A 23,614-nucleotide genomic window follows, 5' to 3' on the forward strand; every position below is an offset into this window, starting at 1 on the left:
TACAGTTTGATGCAAAAATAATTTCATATGTTTTATGCAAATTTTAATTTAGTTGAATCAGAGGATAGTTAAATTGTTATTTACAACGAGAAAGAAATAGAGTGGAACGATAAATAATAATGATGAGGCTAAATAAATAAATTGAGATTAACTAGAGGAGAGGAATGAAAGGAAGCGAAAATTTGTAATTTCGTGTTACCACAGAATCCGATTATAATAACAAAATGTTGACGCATGGAGTTCTATCCTCTGTTACATCTAATAAAATTATTCATTCACCAAGAAAGTAAACTCTTTGCCAATCCATGGATGGTGAAACTTTTGCAAAAACTTCCCTCGTCAGCCAAATGTGGTTGAAGTTTACGATCAAAAGTTAACCAGTGAAAGAGGAGCTCACTTATCTTTTGAAACTTTCAACAGATGAAAATACGCAACATGTAACGTTGCAAGTAAAGGAAAATTACAGGAATTGCAATTAAAACGTGTAAGTTGCGATCCGTATGCAAATATTCGATGTAAATACAAATGTTGAATATTTGAACATCGTTCCGTTTCGAATCGGTGAATTAACGTGTTTCAAAATACAAGGATATTCAATTTTGCGCCAAGAAGAAACGTTGAAAATTTAAATAAACAAAATAATTAAATTATTAAAAAGGAAAATTACGAATACGTAAATTAATGTATGAAAATATTCGTGTAAATATTCATACTTTTGACATCCAATCCGATCAATAATGTAACACACTGATTTTATGCTAATCATGGTTATATAATAAAAGTCCAACAATTGAAATACAATAAATTATAAGATATAAAAATATAAAAATTAATCTTTTCATAAGAGATTGTATGAAATTGAAGTTAAACAAATTTAAACGTATTGACGTTGTATAAAAGTATGCAAGTAATAGTAATAAAAGAATTTTTTAATAATAATATTACGTATTTATAATAATTAGGAGATGATGTAGTATCAGAGTTAAATAAAATATTTAATTCAAAACAATTGAAAGTTTAGATAATTGTTGTTCAACGATGATTTATCTTGTGATATAATAATTATCAATATATTAAACACGCAGCAAAGATTATTATAACACGTGATACTTATATGGATTCATTTATTTACATCATAGACGCAATCGAATATTATAATAAATATTCGTGTAACACTTAAAAACTGTTAAATTAGACAATAATTTATATAATTTAATAGAAATTCTGTATTATTGACATGAAATTGTGCCCACGAACAAATATGATATGTAAATTAATTAGTTGAATTAATTAATCCATTACATATATATGATACATTTGATTAATAAAATCAGAAATTTTATCTGAAATCATTGGTCAATATTATTATTATTATTTAATTTCGTATAAAATTTATTTCAGACAAAAATAAAACAATTAAAATTCACTAAATATTATATTATAAAAAAATAAAAGCACACTTTTCTTTTATTAAAAAAAAAAAAATTCAAAAGAAAAAAAATTATAGGTATAATAGATATTGTACTTCTAGTATGCGCCATAAATCATTTTTAATTGCTGGTGTATCTAAAATGAACTAATTCACTGCATTTGTAAAAACACGAGGCGTTAATTGAACGATGTTAATTATAACGTTAATTGTTGAAAAGTAAAGATTAGTACAAAGCCATACGCGCATCCTTGACAAATTGGACAATTACGTGCACATAACTGGCAATTAATTCATATAACTGACAGCGTGTTAGTAATTAACACATTTCATGGTATGTGGGTCACTGGTGACCCCCACGACATTAACCGGAAACACAGTAGTTTCCACCAAGTGAGGAAAGACAATCTTCTGTATTATATTCGAGTAAAGTTAGAATGAAAATAGTCGAAATATATAATATTACAACGAAGAGAATATTAAATATTATATAATCGAATAATTTAAAATTAAAAAATTAGATAGCCAATTATTTTAACGATATAATTACTTTATCATTATTAGATTAAAATATTCAAGATATAAGAAAAATATTAATTTTCCATATCAAATATTTGATGAATTTTTAATAATCTTGTTAAAAAAAATATTTTCACTAATTACTACGTGCACTTTTCATATTCAAATCATCACATTGAGAGATAATATTGACACAACGATTAATATACCGTTGAATTCTTGGAACAAAAAAGGAGCGCGTCGTTTAAATACGAAAGTGTCGAAATCAAACATCTACCACAGACTTTCAAAGTGGATATACAATCGATCGATATTCTCGATCAAACAGAGAGAGAGAGAGAGAGAAAAAGGAAAGAAATTAAACTTCCATGTTCTATCAATATTAAACGCGAACAAAGATAAAAACTCGAAAAAAAAAAAAAGAGGAGAAAAGCTATTTACAAAATGGCTGCGAAAGGAAATTAATTCTAGCGATCCGTGTCTACGCTCTCGAGTGCAGTTGTTCGGATCATAGAACGATTCGGTATCGATGCCCGCCAAATATTTGATCAACGTTCTCACGAGCAGAAAAAAAAATATTGCAAGTAATGTGTTCCCATCAATGTGAAACGATGCTGCGATGGGAAAAAAGAGGAAGAACCGAATTCCAATCTTGATAAATAACAACCTGTGTACTTGTTGTGCGCGATGTATAATACAAATACACGTGACGAAATGATAAATTTGATGAACAAGATTTGAGCATCAACATTTTGTATTTCTGCATATACAATGCTTATTGTGCATTGTGACTTCGATTGTTATTTAAGAAACTTTTAGCAATTATGTTAATCTGGTTAATAAAGCAGAGGAGATAATTCTAAATTTTCTTAGGAAACAGCGAATACATTTGAGAGTAAAACTTTCAGCTCTCGAGAGCTATTTTTCCTAGCGGAGTTGCTTAAGTGGACATTAAGAGGCGTTTGAGAGCAATTGTAACTCTTGATTCAATATCAAAAAATTCGAGAGTTTTTATTCTCTTAGAATTTTTTAAATCCTAAACTTGAAGAAAGTTTATCGAGGATATTAAAGTATTAATAAAAAGGATAAGATATCATGGAACATATTAACCCTCTGCTATATTCAAAAATCGAAAATTTCATTGTGCCATTCATTCAAACTTACTTAAAGATATAATATAACAGAATTATATTCCACTATTATAAGTTACATTATAAAAATTCTATTACGATTTTATAAAATCGTGATCGAAATCGTGATTTTTCGTATCATTTGTGTGCGGCAAATAAATGCATATGCATAACAAGTGCTCGACAATGCATAAACAAGTAAACAGGAACCGGTATATGGTTCGATAAAGTAGTCTCGACCACATTGTAATATATATGGGGAAATATTTGTCAGCCGTTTTCCCCTGTCATAAATCAAGCTTCGCTCGACTGCTCACTACCGTTTCGGGAAACACTTTGATCGATTGTTAATTAGGGAACGGAAGGCGCGTTCTACAAGTAGATTTTACAATAGTTGTAAATAGTGATGTTCGATTATTAATCGTGTTATGGGTGCCTGGATTTCGAGAGGTATTTCCAATTGTTGACGATAAAGTGTTAATTAATAGTCTGGAGATAGATACGAGTTGGTTTAATTTTGTTTTTTAATTTTAAGCGTTGCGAAGTATGCGCGTGTGTTTTAATATTTTTCATTTGATCGATTTAATAATATTTTGTAAGAGGTATATGGCTGTTCGAAAAAAGAATTTCGAGATAAATCGTGGATTATTGGGAACAGTTGGAAATGATATATTTTCGAGTACAAAATCAATCATCATAAATAATGAATATTTGAGGATGTTTTTTTATTTTTTAATTAATAAAGCTTGATTTACATTTTTTATTAAATCTTTATTTTATCGTCGAATCGTTAGATTTCATCATTGCATTGTTATTATTCTTTTAAAATAGACGAGGTTTATTTCTTTTATATTAATATTTATTAATCGATAAAGCGCTTTGAAAACTTTCATAATTTTCCAAATAGAAGAAGAACCGGAATTGGAGAAAAAGAAAATTGATTGAAATATTAATTTATCCTTGGAATAGAGATAAAAAAGTAAAATAACAAATTCCATTTGAATAATTCACTCGAATGAGAGTATTATCTCTATAATAATATCCGGCGATATCCGAATAAAAGTTATAAAGATGGTAAAAAGGTATTTCCATTAAGGGTTAATGTTTACCCAAGGTTATTCGATCTAAACCTTGGGTGATAGCGGCTCGCTTTAAATGGCGATTTGAAAGCGGTTGTCTCTTCTTCCATCAGATTCTGTTTAATGTTAATCAGCCGTACTCTCTTTCCGTATCGGTGGCTCGTCGAATCGTTTAATAGGAGCGTGGTTAATCCCGAAAATCTTGGACAAACTTGACGCGGAAGTTTATTCCAGACTCGGCTGTAATCCGATTTAAAAGGCAAAGATTCGCTCGACTCGATCCTCCTCCGCTTTTAAATCTTCCTTTTTTCTTTTTCTTTTCTTTTTTCTCTCGTTCGATATCGATGAGAATTCATGCGAATACCTGATAATCTCGGAGGTTTGTATGAAACATTCACGTTGTTTGGTAAATATTAAGCGAATCCTGGAGCCCCGTCATTTCAACGAAGGTACTCCCTTATGGCTTTGTTTACCGCTCCAGCATCCTTGGAACATCAAGGATATTGTTTTCTCGTTAATTTATCACGGGCTGGGAATAACAGGCGAGAACCAGGTAATGGCATCTTGCGTAAGATACTACGTATCTGGAAAATTTACTCCTGCGATACGTTGAGCAACGCAGTTTGAGGCTAATCTATTTTTGGATTAAAAGTTGGTGATTGATTGGAGGTTTAGGAGATAATTTTTGAGAGAGAGGAGAAGAAATTTTATCTTTAAAAAGTTTCGTGTTACAAGGTGTTTATATAACGTTTGGTTTTGTTTTGTAAGAGTAATTTTTAAGTTTGTATAAAAAATTAGATTATTGAAAGAACACGAATATTTTTAGATTCCAAAAAATAATTAAAAAAATAATATAATTTGTAACGTGTGTTTCATATATTAAGAAAAATGGCACACTACGTTCCTTGTTCGTGGGACACTTATAAATTTCTCTCGAATCTAGATAGAAAGAAACGATAGAGAAAATAATCCTTCTCTAACAGCACTTCGATATATTTGTATAAAGAAAAAAAAAAAAAAAAAAAGAAAATTAGCTGAAATTCAAAGCAGAAAGAAGAACAAATACGTGCAAGACTGATAATACCGAATTTAAGGCTGTTCCATTAACAGCGCAAATATCGGACCTTTGTCAACTCTCGTCGATCAAATGGCAAACTGTTCTGAATAGACGTTTGCCGGATTGGCCACATTCCGCCCGCGTACCGAGTCGAATAAAACACAGTGGGGATTTTACGAAGCCCGGAGCAACAATCGTCCTCCCCGTTGTAACCAATAATCGAGTCATCCGATAACTATTAGATTACGCACATCACGTGCCCTACGGGCAAACGTGCAAATTTACGATCCGGCTGCTCGTGAATGCGTTCTACGTTCGTCCTCGGCACACGGCCGGGAGGGAGGAATGATTGTAATGGCTTAATTGTATCGGGAGTACATTTATTTCTGCCGACATTAAACGGAGCGGATGGTTAACGATATTATACGAATGTAATACGTTTTTCCAAGTGTTGCGGTTTCCATTGATTGTTGCGCGCGTTTTTTTTCCTTTTTTTTTTTTTTTTTTTTTTGGTTCCATTTAATCAGGTTCTCAAACAACTTTTAAGTGGAGGATAGGGTTTCGAGAAGGTAAAAGTGTTGTGTATAGTGGTGGATTCTCTTTGCTTGATTGATATGAAAATAATAATTATTTTTGTTGCGTGTTGTTAATTAACATGTTGATTTAATTTTATTTTAATTATATAAATGTTTTACGATATTAATTGGCCATTCGATTCGTGTCCCATAGGAGTACCGATTAATTCTAGTAATATAATTGATAATAAATAATAATAACGTGATATGATAATAATAATAATAATAATAATTTCACTATTATTAGAATATTGTTTAATTATATTTTCAATGTTATATTTATAATATAATATTCTTATTCTTGTAAATAATCAATATATCGCGCTCAAAAAAACTTGTTCATCCCAAACTTTTCGTTTTTCGAACAGATAGATAAATAACATCCAACTCCTATCCTACGACTTTTTCCCTCCACAAATATCCATTGCGGGGGAAATTAAGCGAATCCACGCGGACCGGTTCGATCGTGGGTTGGCAACAGGCATTCCGCCGGAACGAACGGTTGTATTTCGTAGACTCGAATCCACCATGAAATCCGGCAAACCGCAGAAGCTTATTTACCGGAACGGTTGCTCGTCTTCCGCCCTCCTGCCCCTCCGCCGGAAGACACGGGGTCTCTCTCGTTCGTTCCAAGTTCTCGAGTTTAATCGCGGCTTGCGGCCGAGTTCGCGGTTCGATTTTTCCGCGGAAATTAGCGAGAGCAACGTTCGTTGATCCTTATTGGATCCAAGGCTCTCGCCACACTGATAATTCGTATAATTGTTCGTGAAATAGATATCGTCGGCTTTAAGACGAATTCGCCGCTTTAGATTTGGCTGATTTGATTACGCGAGGCATGATTGGTTGGATTTTAGTAGTTTTCGAAATAGTGAAATAATGGCTCTCTTGGAGATTGAGATAAACTGGATTTGAGCGTTTAATGTGGTTACGAAACCGCGACTGGAGAGAAGTAATAAATCGGAGGGAAAAGAGAAAATACAGATTTTCACTGTTAATTATTAATTGGAATTATTTTATATTGTAAAAAAAATAGACCAAAGTCGACGAGATTTTTCGACGAAGTTGTGAAACAATTTGTTAAACTGGAAGACAAAACAATATAACAGGAAACTGTCTAACAATGCTTCATTATACGCTAATTGAAGTCGAACCATTTGATTCGCAGCTATTTTTCAATTCAATAACTTAAACGTTCTACATTTTCCGCGTTATAATCGTTTTACAAGCAAGTACCGAAGTTCAGGAGGGAAAGTTTGAGAATCCAAAATTTTTCGAACGAATTTATTCAATTGTTGAAAGAAGTTGATCAACTTCGTTTCAAAATCATTTCATTTATACTTTTTAAAGAAAGGAATGAGGTTAGACACTTTACATTACAAAGCCTTAAATAGATTTCAAATATCGATCTCAAATGGGTCCAACAAATTTATTATTATCTCAAGCCACTATTTGTTTTCTGTGAAAAAAAAAAAAAAAAAAAAGAAAGAAAGAAACAGAGAACATATTCTGATCTGTGGATATATAACTCAGAGTTTGGAAACAAGAATATACGATGGTAGGTGTGTTCATAAATATCTCTATCAAACGTTCTCTTTCCCCGGAAGTCTATATGTTACGCGTGGGCGTGCTCGGTTAACGAAATCAAGTTTGAATCGTTCATTCAACGAAATTTTCTTCCAAGATAAATAAAATAATTCGCTCGTGTTATTCTCTATGGCGAAAAGATTTTTAAACGAAACAATAGGAATTCGAACAAGCGTTTTGGCAATTTATAGAATATCGTACTTGTTTAGAAAAGATTAGAGATGAAAATAGTTTCCTAAACATCTCTGACCCAATAAATAATACCAAGATAGAAAATTCTAATTGTAACGAAAAATCGAGCCACGAAAATAAAGGCTCGATTTAAGAATTTTCGCCATTTTGCCTCGTAACAATTCCCCTCGTCATCATCGTCGTCGTCATCATCATTATCCACGACGACAACGACGACGACGAGGCTCACGTATTCACGAAGTTTAATTAACCTTCGATCGGTTATCCCTCGAAATTACGTTTCATCCCCCGTGGAAAGAAGAAATTTCATGGGAGCTGGGACCGTTTGCCACGGTCAATGCGATCGTCGTGTACAAACACTGCTTGTGTATACACGTGTAATATGTCCTATGTGTCGTAACCAGTGACAGCCAAGTATAAAATCTAACAAGCTTGGCGCCTTTCGCCGCAGGCACGAGAGAGATTGGTTATCCATATTTCATAGAATAGCGTGGATTTATCGTCCGTGTTGAGAGCAACAACAACTTGCTTTTTACTACGTGGCCAAGTTTAACCGAAAATTGCTAATTTTATAACCGGTATCCGGTTACGAGCGTGTTAAATCATCCTCCCCCCTTCTTTCCCCCCTTGTGAATGGAAAATCCGACGAACGAAACTCGTCTTAAAAGTCATCCTGTTTTGAACGAGACCGAGTATATGTTAATAAGTCGGAGGAAGATAGGATGGAAGTTTTGCGAATTTTAGGGAATGGAAAAAGCGAGATAGGGAAAGAGAGTTGTTGGTCGAGCTTCGTTGAATGAAGTTGAACGAAGTTTGGGGGATAAATGATGAAGTTTGCACGCGAGATTTATTTGAATTGGCAGCGTTCCTTGTCGACGAAGAATTCTTCGTTTTGATAACGATTTTATCATCTCGTTATCCTTTATTATTGTTTAGGAAATTTTTTGAAAATTGTTCGATCAGTCTGTATTTTTCACGTTCGATCGATCATTATTATGCTTTTAAATTTTATTTTGTTACAAAACGTGTATTTTTAATCTCGCGATCAGCAATTATAAACGTTGAATAATTTCACGTTGCATTTTATCAAAATGAAATTTAATATGGGAGAAAAATGAGAATGAATCAGGAAAGTAGGTGTCCAAGCGAGTATTATTCATCGAATTTATATTGTAAAAGATATCCAGGGAAAACGCGTTGCATTATAAAAAGCGGAAATATATTTTGTTCACGTATGTGCCACGTCAGACTGCAGAATGGTCCTCGAACGAGCGTATCCGTTTCCGGAAAGTGATGGTGTATTTTCTGTGAGCCCGAGCCCATTCGCAAATAATTGCATTCTTTGGTTTATTAAAGCATTTTCAAACTTGTATTCTCACTTCCTGCGTTTTATACGTATTTTCTTTATTCAGCTCCACAGAAAAACGATGTTATCTCGTTCTACGTACTTTGCACGTTGAATCGTATTCACGAGTATATTTTCTTTGTATATTTTCTTCTTCATCTTGAAAGTTGAAAAAGAGAAATAAGAGATTAATGAAAAATTAGTGTAGATCGTTTGTAATAATTGAATTTGAATTTGAAATAAGTTTCAATCGTATTGATTTCATTCAAGATTATAATTGTTCAAATTATATATCATTATTTATTAATATTAATATGATTAAATTGTCAAAAACAATGAAACTAAATGCCACGATATATAACGAAATAAGCAAAATACTTTTAATGTAAATTAATTGAATTAATAACACGTTACAATACTTTTTAAAATTAAAAATATAGAAATTGAATATTGCATTTTGCATATTAAGCTACATAAATTAAATTAATTACAATAATACATAGATTACGATATATTGAAATTGCATAAAATGAACGAAATAAATAGATTATCATTTTTTAACATCACTAAATAACGAATTACGCTTTGCTTATTTTAACATATGGAATTCTATTTAAAAAGAGAAAAGATCTAGAGAAATTAAAATTAAAAAATCCAATTTCGAGGAGGGTGAGTTTATGCAAATAAATTACTTTGCAAAAATTAATTATCAGTCGTATAAATTGCGATAATTAATTAAAGAAAATGGCCGAATCGAATTTATTGTGATTTATTTCATTTTTCCCCTTATGGACAACCCCCATGATTTTATTAAACCGAAATGGAGATTTATCATCCTTAACACGATTTCCACGAATCCTCGAAATCTCTCGATGGACATGTTGCCTCTCACATATGTTAGAGCAAGCGATGTTCTCGACGTATGAATACGTAGTTAGAATAATGACTATTTATGACGTCTGTTCAGCGTATACGAACGATAATATCATTTATATATTCCGAACAAAGTATACAATATAATTATCACGAGCGACGAATGGCTCAAATTTCCATTTTTTCCATACCGTTTTAATTACACCACTGAATTATTATTTCAGTGTAATGTGTTCTCTTTCCTTTCTTTGTCCCCTTATTTCTTTCGCTTCTTTTTTCTCGTTCTCGCAAAAACGAGAACATTTTATAGACATTGAAAAGATTGGTTGCTTTATCTCGACACTAGGTGAAATTCCTATTCAATTAGATTTAGCTCGAGTGAAGTTTCCAGTCGTGTAACCGTATCACTTCCGCATTAACCTCTTTATCTCGCACCCTCGATGGTTCAATTCTCGAGAACCTGAAATCCATTTAGAAATTTTCGAAACTTCGCCGTTCGAGAAGAATATCGTGTAAAACGATTGATCGATTTATATAATGGCGATTATAAAATTATAAATTGTTGCTCTTTTTTTTTTTTATAATTCGTGAAGAATAATAATGATCGAAATAAATAGATGAAGAATAGCGTGATATTTGTTTAAATTTTTCGTAAATAAAATTTGGATCGATATTTGTATAATAAATCAATAATTGTAATAATAAATAGATAGCGATCAGATTATTATAATTTTTATTAATTAAAAATACAACACGAGGATCGGACAGTGAATACGTAAATTAACAATTTAAAGGAACAAAACCAGATTTTATTCTCAACATAGAGTGCAAATTGATATCATACAGAGTGGATTTAAATTTAATAACTTCAAAAGTTTTATTCTGCTATTATCGCGATATTAATGATTATTTTATTGATCCTTTAGATTAATTTAATTGTCATATAACAGATTCCTCTTATAAAGTATAATTAATTATTATTGCGAATGTACAAATAAAGAGAGAAGAAATCCAATTATGAATATAATTATTTAGAATAATATTTTTATTATATCAAAGTAGAAAATTATCCTTCCAATATTCGTTTAACTATTATTACATCATTAATTATATCCCGAGCAAAATATTGAAGCAAATTTTTCCAATAACGAATAAAATATTACGACTTTTAATTTCTACAAAAATTTGATGACTTCCTGACAAAACTACGTTCAACTTTTTTATTATTTATATCTCGATACGAAGATTACGTGTCACGATTAAAAAACAATTATTCGTCTTGTTAAATGCGTGGCAATTAAAACACCAATTCCAATCACCAATTCACTTACGAACTGCCACACACACACTGGTGGAAGCCAATAAATACACACGGATGGGCATAACGTTGAACATAATTACTATCATATCTAACCAGCCACGACACTGTCGTGGCATCGGGGTTCGTGAATACTCGCGACACGTGTAATATGCGTAATACCAACGCCGGATGAGGATGAGAACAACTAGAGCGGATAGGAAACCTTGTCTTAGGTATTACGAATCCAAGCGTGCAACGCGTATTTAGGGTTTAGCCTTGTAAGTCTGATGGATTCGGGGTGGAGCCATCGTTGATCCTCTTCGATCTGATTCTCCGCGCCTTTTCCATCCTGCGCGTCTGTCTCCAATCTTACGAAACAAGGGCTAGAAGTGAGAGGAAAAAAAAAGTAACAAATCCACGTTGTGTCTGCGTTATACAACGATTGGTGTAATAGGAATGATCCTGGATTCTTAGACTGTATCTTCGTCGTGCAATTTGAATATCGAAGGAAAAATTAAAAGAACTTGTTAATATTTCAAGGTAATTATGAACAGAATCGTTTTGATCACAGATATCTTCATTCTCTCCAAGATATCCAAGATGTTAAACTCTCAATGATCCGTTTTTAAATTCGATTTTTCGAAAAAAAAAAAAAAAAAAAAAACAAGAACCTGGAAAATCTGAAAGGAAGATTTTCACACGGTGTGGTCCAATTTACTTCTGTTCTACTTAGACCAGGTTGTGATGGTGGAGCCGAGTCGACGTAAGTCATTCCGCCGCGTTATTATGGCAAACCTGGGTTAATACACGGGCGTAAAATTTATATGACGGAATAAAGCGGGGCCGGACCTTAGTCGTTAGCCGTTAACAAAGCCGAATCAACGACGGCCGCCATCGTTACGCCCAGTACAAGTGCAATGTCCACATACCGGTCTAATAATAGTGACACAAATAACGTGGCATATAGTGGACTATATCTGAGCGTACCCTTGTCATCGAACGCGTTTTCGCCCCAAAACCTTGGATATTAACCCCCTCTTAACGAGCAACCCTCCTCGTAACTTTTCCAATGGTAATTCACGGGAGCTTTAAGCTCTAAGTAAGAAATATATTTCCGTTGTTTGCGTTGACTTTTAACGAATGAAATGTTTAAAAAAAGAATCGTTATCGGCGAGTGTGTTTCTTGTTAATGTTCTTCGTTAGAGGAAATCGTTTGGAGAATATTTGAGTGGAGCTATCTGATCTTTTGCTGCGTAGCAATTGCAACGGTGCGTTCAGAAGCTGGGTATACATTACATGCATATTTTAATGTTAACAGTTTTGTTTACAACAAATTTTCTAATACGTTCGTAAGTCAGTGTATATTTTAAAGTGGAATGACGATGCGGTCGGTTTTCTCGAAATTCAAGAGGGAGGAGGGTGTATCGCTTGTACTTACTTACTTAAAATTTGAATGCAGAGAGTCACGATAGGTTGCTTCGTTGCTTGAATTGCGAATGAGCTGCTTTTGTTGTGTTTTCTTTGCGTAGAGAGGGTGTATATATATATATACAATTCGCGGGGATTTCATTATATGGAGTGCTTTGATTTTTTTCCCCGCGAATAATACCAGCGTATTCTACACTCGAGCAAAAGTGGAAAATATCGTTGTATAAATATGAAATCGTTGCGCAGGAATTTTGCGTAAGAAAGAGCTTGCATGGTTGAATGAAAACGTAATAAATAATGCAAAAATTTTCAAAATTTCGTTTGTTTCGAATTATAAAATTATTCGTAAAGTGACGGTGAAATAACAAATTAATTGGCTCGATAAGTAAGTTTAATAAATGAATTGCAACAATTGCAATTAGTAGTAGTTATTAGTAATTATTAAGATAATTAAGTATTCCGGTAGAATTGTGAGAATAGAATGGGTATAATAATTTCACAAATGTGATTTACTTAATTGGAAAATAATTCATATAATTTAGCAATTATCACGGAACTACGGTGCATAATTAAGGGATTGATAATTAATACGATAAATATAATGTGAAAATTGTAATTATAACAATTATACGAATCAATCTTTAGAAATATGATTACGATTAGAAGCTGACAATGTATAAAAAATATAAAACATATTGATTCATACATATCGTAGTATCTGAATATTTCATTTCTTTATACTTCAATTTTGGAAATTCACATTCACAGAATCATTATATTAAAAATTTATCACAACAATAAATTCGTTACGAAATTAAAAAGAATCCTTTCTAAATAATTCTCTCTATTCTAAATAACAATATTTTTCTTTCACCAAACGCAACAAAAGAACCCTTTGAAACGACTTTGTTTCAGCTATTTCTTTCGAATCGCATTTCTCTACCCGAAAAGAGACAATCATCCATTACGTTCAATCCGAATGAAAACGTCATCTTGATCGGAAGTTTACCCGATGCTTGAACAAAAAAACCGGAGAACAAAGAAGCTGCAGTCGAACGTCGAATTAATCGAAGTTGCCGCGTCTAAAAAGTAGAAGATATCGTGCACAGTTGTTATCGAACTGTCGATTCATGATCTCGTATACCTGGAAACAAGGAAAACAAACAAATCCGCTATTTCGTAGTTTCTATTCTCCATTCTTTTCTCTTTTTTCTCCTTTCTCCTGTCAATTAAATCTTTCGCGTTTTTCGTAATAAGAAAAGAAAACGTTTCAACAAATGTACAGTGATCGCAAAAAATATATATCCGAGACGATATATCTGTAATGAAAGATTTTACTTGCATTTTTCTTTTAAATTAATAAATTAATCTCTTAAAACGATTCAAGTCGAATTTAAAAAAAAAAAAATCATCACGACGCGTCAATACTTTTTGAAACCACTGTACACATATATACTCTACACTGTTAAACGATTGTTAGGACATTTTCGTGTCGTATTTTTCCCTTTTTCATCTGGCAAACGTTCAAATAGTTTTTATCAGCATCGTGTCGGAAATGAACGGTCGGTAATTAAAAGTTAAACTTCTGGCGAAATCGCCGAATCTTTTTCACGGCGAATATTCGTTCCAGTTCTTGCGATGGAAAGATTAAATTTTACCGAAATTCGTCGATGAAGAGATGTAACATCATGCGTGGAAGGAAAAGAGAAAGAGAAAGGAGAGATAAAATATATTTTACACCTCGATCGTGTTGATAAATCAGCGAACGTTTTCACGTCGTATCACGTTTAAATTCGATACTCTGTGTGAATTGCACACTTGACAAAGCTAAATTGCTAATATTTTACCGGCTTTACTGTTTTTAGCTCCTTTAATCAATTGTTCAGTTCATTTTACTCTTCTTTATTAACGTCTAAAATACAATTCTAACAAGATAAATTTATGCATATATTTTTTTAATTAAATTTTAATAATAAGCTTTTAAAATTATTAAAATTTTTAAGAAGTTTAAATACATACATTTTTTTTTAAATAACTGCAATTTTTATTAACTTAATTCAGAAGAAGAAACTATTTGAAATATATTCGTGCAATATTTAAAATAACAGAACATTCCTGATATTTCTGTATTAATTCTACAATGATAAATTAATTTAACCGTTTTCTTGCTTCTCTCTCGCTTTCCGGATTATAAAATGAAATTGAGAGATGTGGTATACAAATTAGTATCAAAATAAATGCTTAAATTACAAATAACTTTCAATATTTCTCTAAATAAATTCCACGTATTTCGTTGATTTGAACGAAATTGACGACAATCGAAAATTATTTATTATACGAATTATTTATTAAAAATAAAATAAAAAAATTAAAATTCATCAGAATATACCTTCGATATCATAACTTATTAAACTTATTTCTTTTATATCATGAATTTTTGGAATCGTTCCCATAAAGAATAAAAAGAACTACCCACACCACCTTACGTATCCACACGTACATATTGCACAATACAATATTCAGTATTGTGCAATACTTTCGTTCAAAATATCCTCCAATATCGTTACATGCAAATCTCCCTCGGAAATACTTTCAGCCGTGCAGTACCAATTTCGTTCAACTTTCTTTTTTATTCAATTTTCGCGTTCATTCTGGTTTCGTGGCGTCGAATGGTTCCTTCCCTGACTCCAAAATTAACTGCGTCGATACGCGAATTGCATTCGTAACAAGTAACTGCCGGCCGATCCGCCGCTGCATTTTAATTACGCGTTATTATACGTCCAACTGGACCAATACCAGTGATATATGTATATTCGAGGAAGATTGGTCGATTCGAGGCTTCTTGTCGATTTCGAATTAACGTGCATTGATTTCGTATAATTTCCCGGATACAAGTTTCCGTAATTATTTGTTTAATCGTAATAGAAACATAGGATGCATGGGTTATTTTGTAATTTAATGAAATTCGATTATGTGGTATATTATGTAAAGGTTGTTATTGGTGGGAAGGAAGGAGGTCTGAAATTCATATTAACGATTTTTCAATTGAATTTTCTGCCATTGAAAATTAACGATCTTCCATTAATTATCGGGTTACGATTCAATTTTGAAGAATAAAGGAAATTGTAACTTTAGATTGGATGATTAAATTAATTTATCAAGAAAGATATAATACGTCAATTTAACGTGAATATATTAGCAATTATTTATTGTATGTGTATATATGATTTCCTAAAATAAAATCTTTAAAATGATATTAAAGAAGTTGTTTATAATTTTTTATTATTTGAAGATAACTTATTATAAGCAATGTTCCTTTTAAACTGGGTAAATAATATAGTGATTGAAATTTGTTGTATTTGGGAATATAAAGGGTCGTACGTAATATCGTAATTGTTAAATGTAAAAAATTAATCATGAAAAATGTATATTAAACCGAACGATTTTATGGTAAGATAAAAAGGAAGTTTTTTGAAAATTAATCTTCCCGTGACGAACGAGATTGGTTCGCGTGTAGAAGACGGTTTAAAATTAATTAACAAAACCATTTTTACATCCTCTTCGTCGAACTGTCCAATTAATTTTAAACAATCGATTCACCTATCAGCTAATCTTATCGTGCCAGAAAATCGTTAATTAGCTCGTAATAAACCTTGCATTAATACGAGATATTTATTCGAGTTGCAAAATAATAAACCTCGATAATAATTTTGATATGAAGCACGTCTGGCTCTTTCAACACCAGTAATTGATTAAAGGAACCGGTCATCGAGACGAACGATTTTATTGTAAAACAAGAGAGAGAGAAAGAGAGAGAGAATTGGTGGCGTTAATTTTCTGAGAGTGGATCATCATTGAGGACAAAGAAATTTTCACGCGGTGGTTTCAAAATTATCCAGGGCCACGAGTTCTACCCCCCCATCCAATTAATTTCGAATAATCTTCGAACTGATTCGGTTGAGAAGAGGAATTACAATAATTAGTAGAGAGACGTTAACGAGTCTGTGTCGATGGCGAATAGTCTGACTGGTAATATCGTGAAATATGTATATTTTTCATGGGATATTTGTAATATTTATTGCTTTGTTTCGTGAAACTCTTTTTTTTTCAATATATTAAATTAATTGAATGCAAAGAGAAATGAAATATGAATTTTACGAAACTTTTTGTAAAAAAAAAAAAAAAAAAAAAGGTAAAGTTATCTGTGATACTTTGATAATAGCTTTTTTCCATATTTTTGAAAGATATTTTTCTTTATTCTTTTTTTTTTTTTTTTTTATTTCCTCATTTCATTTATGGCAGTTATGAAGATTAATTTTATAAAATAGTTAAAATATTCACTATCCATTTTACAATTAGACATTTCATTTTGGTTGAAATGGTATTCAGAAAATATAATTTATCAAGTATAATTTACGACGCCAGAAAGCACGTAGCAATGTATATTATTATCACGTATAATTTTGTTGCAGAAAATATATTGCAAAATACGTGTTCGAAATTATTGCGTTATATTAACATCACTTAAAATGATCCTTTTAAAATGAGAAGCTATTAAACGATACTCTCTGAAAATTTTAATTTTCTAAATTTTGAGACAATTAAAAGAGTTTGAGCAATAAAATTTAAACTATTTTTTATTTTCTGTATAAAATAGATGAACAATATATTGTTATAAAAGTTCAAAATATTAGCTTTCTTCTTTTAAAACTTTAAGCTTATATTATATTTTCTCTATGCAAGAAAATCACAAAACGTATAATCAATGTGTAGAATCTTCTAAAAATATAATTTTTAAATTCAATTCATTAAAATTTATGATTGTAATATAATATACATTCTCTTATCTAAAATTAAAATTAATTAAACTACACGTTTAAAAATAACAAAAAAGAACATTGAGATGCAATTATACCCAACCAATTTGAAATTTCAGAGCAAACATTCGTAACAGTATATTCGAAAACACGTTGTCTAAGATAAACCAAGTAGGATGAAATAAATCCTCCATCTCGTCAACTATAAAGAAAGAAGCATAGACAGCAAAAGGTATCGGGCGTGTCAAACACGAACATGCATAAATTTGCAATTCAGGCGTGTCCCTGTGTGAGACACGAGCACGATCTCGTTAACAAGATAACATTAACTGAAAATCCGACCTCTTTCTTCTCCCATAAAACAATCCGATCGATTGGAAACGATAGAATTCAAGGAATTTTTCGATATGTATATTCGTGAACTGAATGGACCATGAAATAATCTTTTGTCACTCGAACACAACGTTTCTCTGAATAGGAACACAAGAAATGCCAGATCTGTTCTGATTCTTTTCATATTTTCTTTTATCGAGCTTTGTTATTAAAGAAACAATAAAAGGGACAAAACCATCGAGATGGAAAAATAATTGGAGTTTGTCCCTCGATTTGATGATAATAACCTGAACTTGTACTTGATGACTTACGTCCACTTTGGTTGAATAAAAATTTATGAAATATTCTTCATTCCTAGTTATTCATTCGTACATATATCTTTTAAAATCGATCAAAAATGTTGCAACAAATTTTCTGACCAGTTTCCTTATTTCTTTTTTAGCATAACGCAATATCCAAATCGTTTCCACCATAATAAAAAAAACCACTTGCGTTATAACACACGCGGCATGTAACAACACGACTAGTGTAGCAGCAGCAACAGCCGAGTTTCGAAACTCGAGCACGATCCACGGATGCATCAAGATGCACACGTACATAATCCAAATCGGCGAGGCGCATCAAGCTTTCGCCCCCTTCAACGGATCACCCGCCTCTCTCTAATCCCTCTATCCTTCGGTTCACGGGCTAATAATAATGGAGGAGAAGTTTGCGCAAAGAAGAAGCCAGGCGGCACGTAGTATAGAAAGCTTCCTTCCAGCTGTGGATATTGCGGGGACCGAAGGCGACGGTACAGTTATTCGCGGGCTTCGGCGGCGTTTGGTGGGCTCAGCGTAGATTTGTAGCCTGCAACGAGCACGTTCATCCCCTAAGTCTAACGTCTACTTTGCCCTGTTATATATGGCCAGTCTCTCCTGCTATATACACTTATCGCGCGCATACGTTGGCCACCCTCAAATCCCATCGTGCTTTTTGAACGTGAAATATGGAAGGCTCGCCTCGTCGAGGGTGCGCCACGAGCATCTTTCTCTTTATCTTGCACACGTGTGTGTGTGTGTGTGTGTGTGTGCGCAAAGAGGTTCTTGCGGGTTTCCATGACACGACGAGAAAATTGGTCAGTTATACGTGAGTTCGAGGCAGATCTTGTTTGTTTCAGTCGGCCTCTGAGTGCGCAGTGACTTTTTCGGTTCGATTTTCGCGGGTTTTCATATCACGTTGTCTTCTGTTTCAATTTTGTTAATATTTTTATTAATATTCGCTGTTAGGTTTGTATTAATTTTCGTGAAATTTTGTAGCGTGAAGATGATTGTGTACGTTGTAAAGAGTGATTGATTACGTCACGTTTTTTTTTATTTTTACTTTCTCTATGTTGTTGTATATAATATTGTATGTAAAATTAGTATGATTAAAGTGTTTTTAAGTAGTAACAATAACGAATGTGTCACAGTTGATTCATCACCTTCCAATCCTTTTTTTCAATAATTTTTTCAATTTTTTGAAAATTAAAAGTTCATAGTTAAAAGTTTATCGAAATCCTTAATTTTTCCCAGTTATTCTCGAATCTTTGTTTTCTATTTATAATCGTCTTGATAAGTAATAATAATAACTTGAAAATTTAACGAGACTCGATATATACAATTTATCGTATATGGAAAATGTCGTTGGAAAATGATTCATTAATACGGCGTCGCGTATTAAATGTTGATGAAATATATTTCCATGTAACGAATTGTATTCTCTCGTCTGAACTTGTGATGTACAAAAGTGGTGATTGACAGAATACGGGAAAAATAAAAACTCGGGAAAACTCGAAAAAAGTTGATCGTCTAATTCATTAAATTGTAAATAAATTCAAACTTTGAACTATGATTTATATTCCTCCTATCTTAAAGTCGTACAAGTTTAAATTAATTATCTATTGTAAATAATTCACAAGTAATTTTCGAAATTAGATGCAAGGTGATAAAGAACCGAGTACAAATTAAAATCTATAGATTTCGTATGATAAATTAATTTAACGAGATTTAATGATAATTCTTTTAAACTATGTACTAAGTGTAACAAACTTCATCTTATCTCGTCAAAATTAAGCGAAACAAAATTTTGTAGGAAAAAAGAAAAAATTGATTAATTATAATTACAGTCTCACTTAGCGAATCTCTCATTCCCTCCATCAAAGATTAACATCTTCGTAAGAACCCATTCTCAAGAATATACGTGTTATAAGAGAAGCGTCTGTTTCAACTTGCGAAATATCATTACGCTCTTCCATTACACAACTGCGTCGAATCGTGCTCACGAATTATTCTTGTTCCTCATCCTCGCCAACCGTCGTTTGATGCATCGTCGAACTAGCTGTATCACACCATTAGTCAAGTTTCTCCATGGAACATGAGCAATAACAAAGCCAATCAAGTTCAACAGTTTCCAAGAGGAAGAAGTCTTCGCACACCGAAGGCCAATCTAGTTAGCATCCCACCATCGCAGAAGACTCCTCTCCAAGCTTTTCTTCCGCCTTTAATACAGCCGCAACAGTGAAAATTTGTGTACTCGAATTCTCGTTTCCGCCCCGTTATTCACCCCGAAATCCACGATTCTTCCTTTAATCGCTTCGCCCCCGGTTAATTAAAACGCCTTTCAAGGCGCGTTTAATTAAACCGCTCCTAATAAATTCCGTAACGTAGTCACGGTTATCATTTATCCACAAGGTTAGTGGACAGTTATCAGGGATCGAGCTTGACGGTTGATATAAATTCAGGTATATTGAGACTTAGCGTCGAGCTGTGGAGACGATGAGAATGGAACTCGTTCTTCTGATCATTTTCGTGCTTATTATTATTATTTCGTGCACTCGTTAGATTATTAAAACCTTGTTATATTTAAAAAAAAAACAAAACGTGGATCATCGACACGTTTATTTGTGAAATAATTAATAACATCACAGTGTTTCATTCCTGAAAATGTACAATTTTTATCTGAAACATTTTTCAGTATTATAAAAAGTTCACAAGACGTGACCGATTACGTAATATAATATTCCAATACTATTATCTAATATATCATGATTATTTTTGAAAATTTTAAAAAATGTTTCAAGTAAAAATTAAATCGTACCAAAAGGAATATAATACAATATAATTATTTTTCGTCTCGGATAACAAATAGAAGCTAATTAAAAAAACTACTTTATATTTAAATAGAATCATATAATTTTTAATGCATAATAAAAACAGCGCATCATTCTCTATAAAATAACTATTTATAAACAAAATTTATTAATTTAGAAAAATACTCAAATATACTTAATTATCTTATGAAATAATTTTTTTTTACATATATAATCAAACATTTCCTATACAGAATACCAAGTCATATCAACTGATGCATTAAAAATTATATGATCTTATTTAAAAAAACAAAGTTGAACTTAAGAAGTTTTTTATGAGTGAACACACAAAAAAAATGAGTGCATCACAGTATAGCCCTTTCGAAATCACGCAACTTTTATTCGAAACTTTTTTCGATATTGTTAATAATAAGGGAGATATTTAACAAAAGAGATAAATAAGAAAATTGCAGGGAAGGAAGAAAAATTCTTGTCCGAAAAGTCGACTTTGTATTAGGAGAACATGACATGATAGGAGGTCGATCGAAAAATTTTTCTAAGAAATGACGTCAAATTCCCGGAAGCTCTGAAATTCTTAGAAATGACGTAGAATTCTCGGAATCTCTAAAATTCTTGGAAATGACGTCAATTTCGTGGAAATTTCCAAATGGATCAAACGAAAGAAACATTTGTCTAAAAGTGCGATTTTGTATTAGGAGAACATGATACGATAGGAGGTCGACCGAAAAATTTTTCCAAGAAATGACGTCAAATTCTTGGAAGCCTTGAAATTCTTAGAAATGACGTCGAATTCTCGGAATCTGTAGAATTCTTGGAACTCGGGCAGGTTCTGTGTATTTCTAAAGTTCTTGGAACTGACGTCAAATTCTTGGAAATTTCCAAATGTTTGAACAATCGATCGACATTTTTCGATGTATCTCGCTTATTTTTCGAGATATTAAAAAATGTTTGGAATAAAAGTTACTTGGTTTCGAGGGGGGCACGTCCTGCTGCTGTTAATTTTTTAATAAATAGAAGCGTTAAGGAGTTATAAACGCGAATGTGGTTTTTTTAAATGGGACTATACATTTTTTAATACACCAGTTGTTGTCCCTTTGTATTCTCTATAAAAAAGTACTAAGCCATATATGGCAAAAAACTCATAGTTTAAAAGATAATTAATATCTTCTAAACTAATGGTTTTTTGCAAAAAACGACTTAGTACTTTTTTATAGAGAATACTACGATACATCGATTGATGCTATAAAAAGTATACGATGCCATTTAAAAAATTAAAGTTGAGCTTGAGAAGTTTTTTATGAGTCCACCCTCGAAAAAAATAGCGTCACCAGATTATAGCCCTTTCGAAACCATTCAACTTTCATTCGAAACATTTTTTTGTATCGTGAAGAATAAGCGAGATATTTAATAAAAAAGATTGGTACCGAAACTGCCTGATCGAAGTAAAATTTTTGTCCAAAAATGCGATTTTGTATTAGGAGAACATGATACGATAGGAGGTCGATCGAAAAATTTTTCCGAGAAATGACGTCAAATTCTCGGAATCTCCGAAATTCTTAGAAATGACGTCGAATTCTCGGAATCTGTAGAATTCCTGGAACTCGGGCCTGGTTCTGTGTATTTCTAAAGTTCTTGGGACTGACGTCAAATTCTTGGAAATTTCCAAATGTTCGAACAATCGATCGACATTTTTCGATGTATCTCGCTTATTTTTCGAGATATTAAAAAATGTTTGGAATAAAAGTTACTTGGTTTCGAGGGGGGCACGTCCTGCTGCTGTTAATTTTTTAATAAATAGAAGCGTTAAGGAGTTATAAACGCGAATGTGGTTTTTTTAAATGGGACTATACATTTTTTAATACACCAGTTGTTGTCCCTTTGTATTCTCTATAAAAAAGTACTAAGCCATATATGGCAAAAAACTCATAGTTTAAAAGATAATTAATATCTTCTAAACTAATGGTTTTTTGCAAAAAACGACTTAGTACTTTTTTATAGAGAATACTACGATACATCGATTGATGCTATAAAAAGTATACGATGCCATTTAAGAAATTAAAGTTGAGCTTGAGAAGTTTTTTATGAGTCCACCCACGAAAAAAATAGCGTCACCAGATTATAGCCCTTTCGAAATCATTCAACTTTCATTCAAAACATTTTTTTGTATCGTGAAGAATAAGCGAGATATTTAATAAAAAAGATTGGTACCGAAACTGCCTGATCGAAGTAAAATTTTTGTCCAAAAATGCGATTTTGTATTAGGAAAACATGATACGATAGGAGGTCGATCGAAAAATTTTTCCGAGAAATGACGTCAAATTCTCGGATTCTCCGAAATTCTTAGAAATGACGTCGAATTCTCGGAATCTGTAGAATTCTTGGAACTCGGGCCTGGTTCTGTGTATTTCTAAAGTTCTTGGAACTGACGTCAAATTCTTGGAAATTTCCAAATGTTCGAACAATCGATCCACATTTTTCGATGTATCTCGCTTATTTTTCGAGATATTAAAAAATGTTTGGAATAAAAGTTACTTGGTTTCGAGGGGGGCACGTCCTGCTGCTGTTAATTTTTTAATAAATAGAAGCGTTAAGGAGTTATAAACGCGAATGTGGTTTTTTTAAATGGGACTATACATTTTTTAATACACCAGTTGTTGTCCCTTTGTATTCTCTATAAAAAAGTACTAAGCCATATATGGCAAAAAACTCATAGTTTAAAAGATAATTAATATCTTCTAAACTAATGGTTTTTTGCAAAAAACGACTTAGTACTTTTTTATAGAGAATACTACGATACATCGATTGATGCTATAAAAAGTATACGAT

At 32.2% G+C, this 23,614-nt stretch overlaps 1 protein-coding gene across 1 annotated transcript in view; it reads left to right on the forward strand.

Moving 5' to 3' along the window:
• The window catches only part of LOC147656398 (semaphorin-1A-like), a 144,128-nt gene extending 125,034 nt beyond the window's left edge, over positions 1-19,094 (forward strand). The window contains exon 4 of the mRNA XM_086915415.1: positions 18,104-19,094. Within this exon, the coding sequence (XP_086771541.1) occupies positions 18,104-18,108 (5 nt within the window). The 3' untranslated portion in view covers positions 18,109-19,094. The remainder of the gene's footprint in view (positions 1-18,103) is intronic.
• Positions 19,095-23,614: the final 4,520 nt, after the last annotated feature.

This window comes from Apis florea, unplaced genomic scaffold, assembly GCF_048593485.1.
Source record: "Apis florea isolate Af1SG1 unplaced genomic scaffold, ASM4859348v1 contig_3780_pilon, whole genome shotgun sequence".
Lineage (NCBI taxonomy): Eukaryota > Metazoa > Arthropoda > Insecta > Hymenoptera > Apidae > Apis > Apis florea.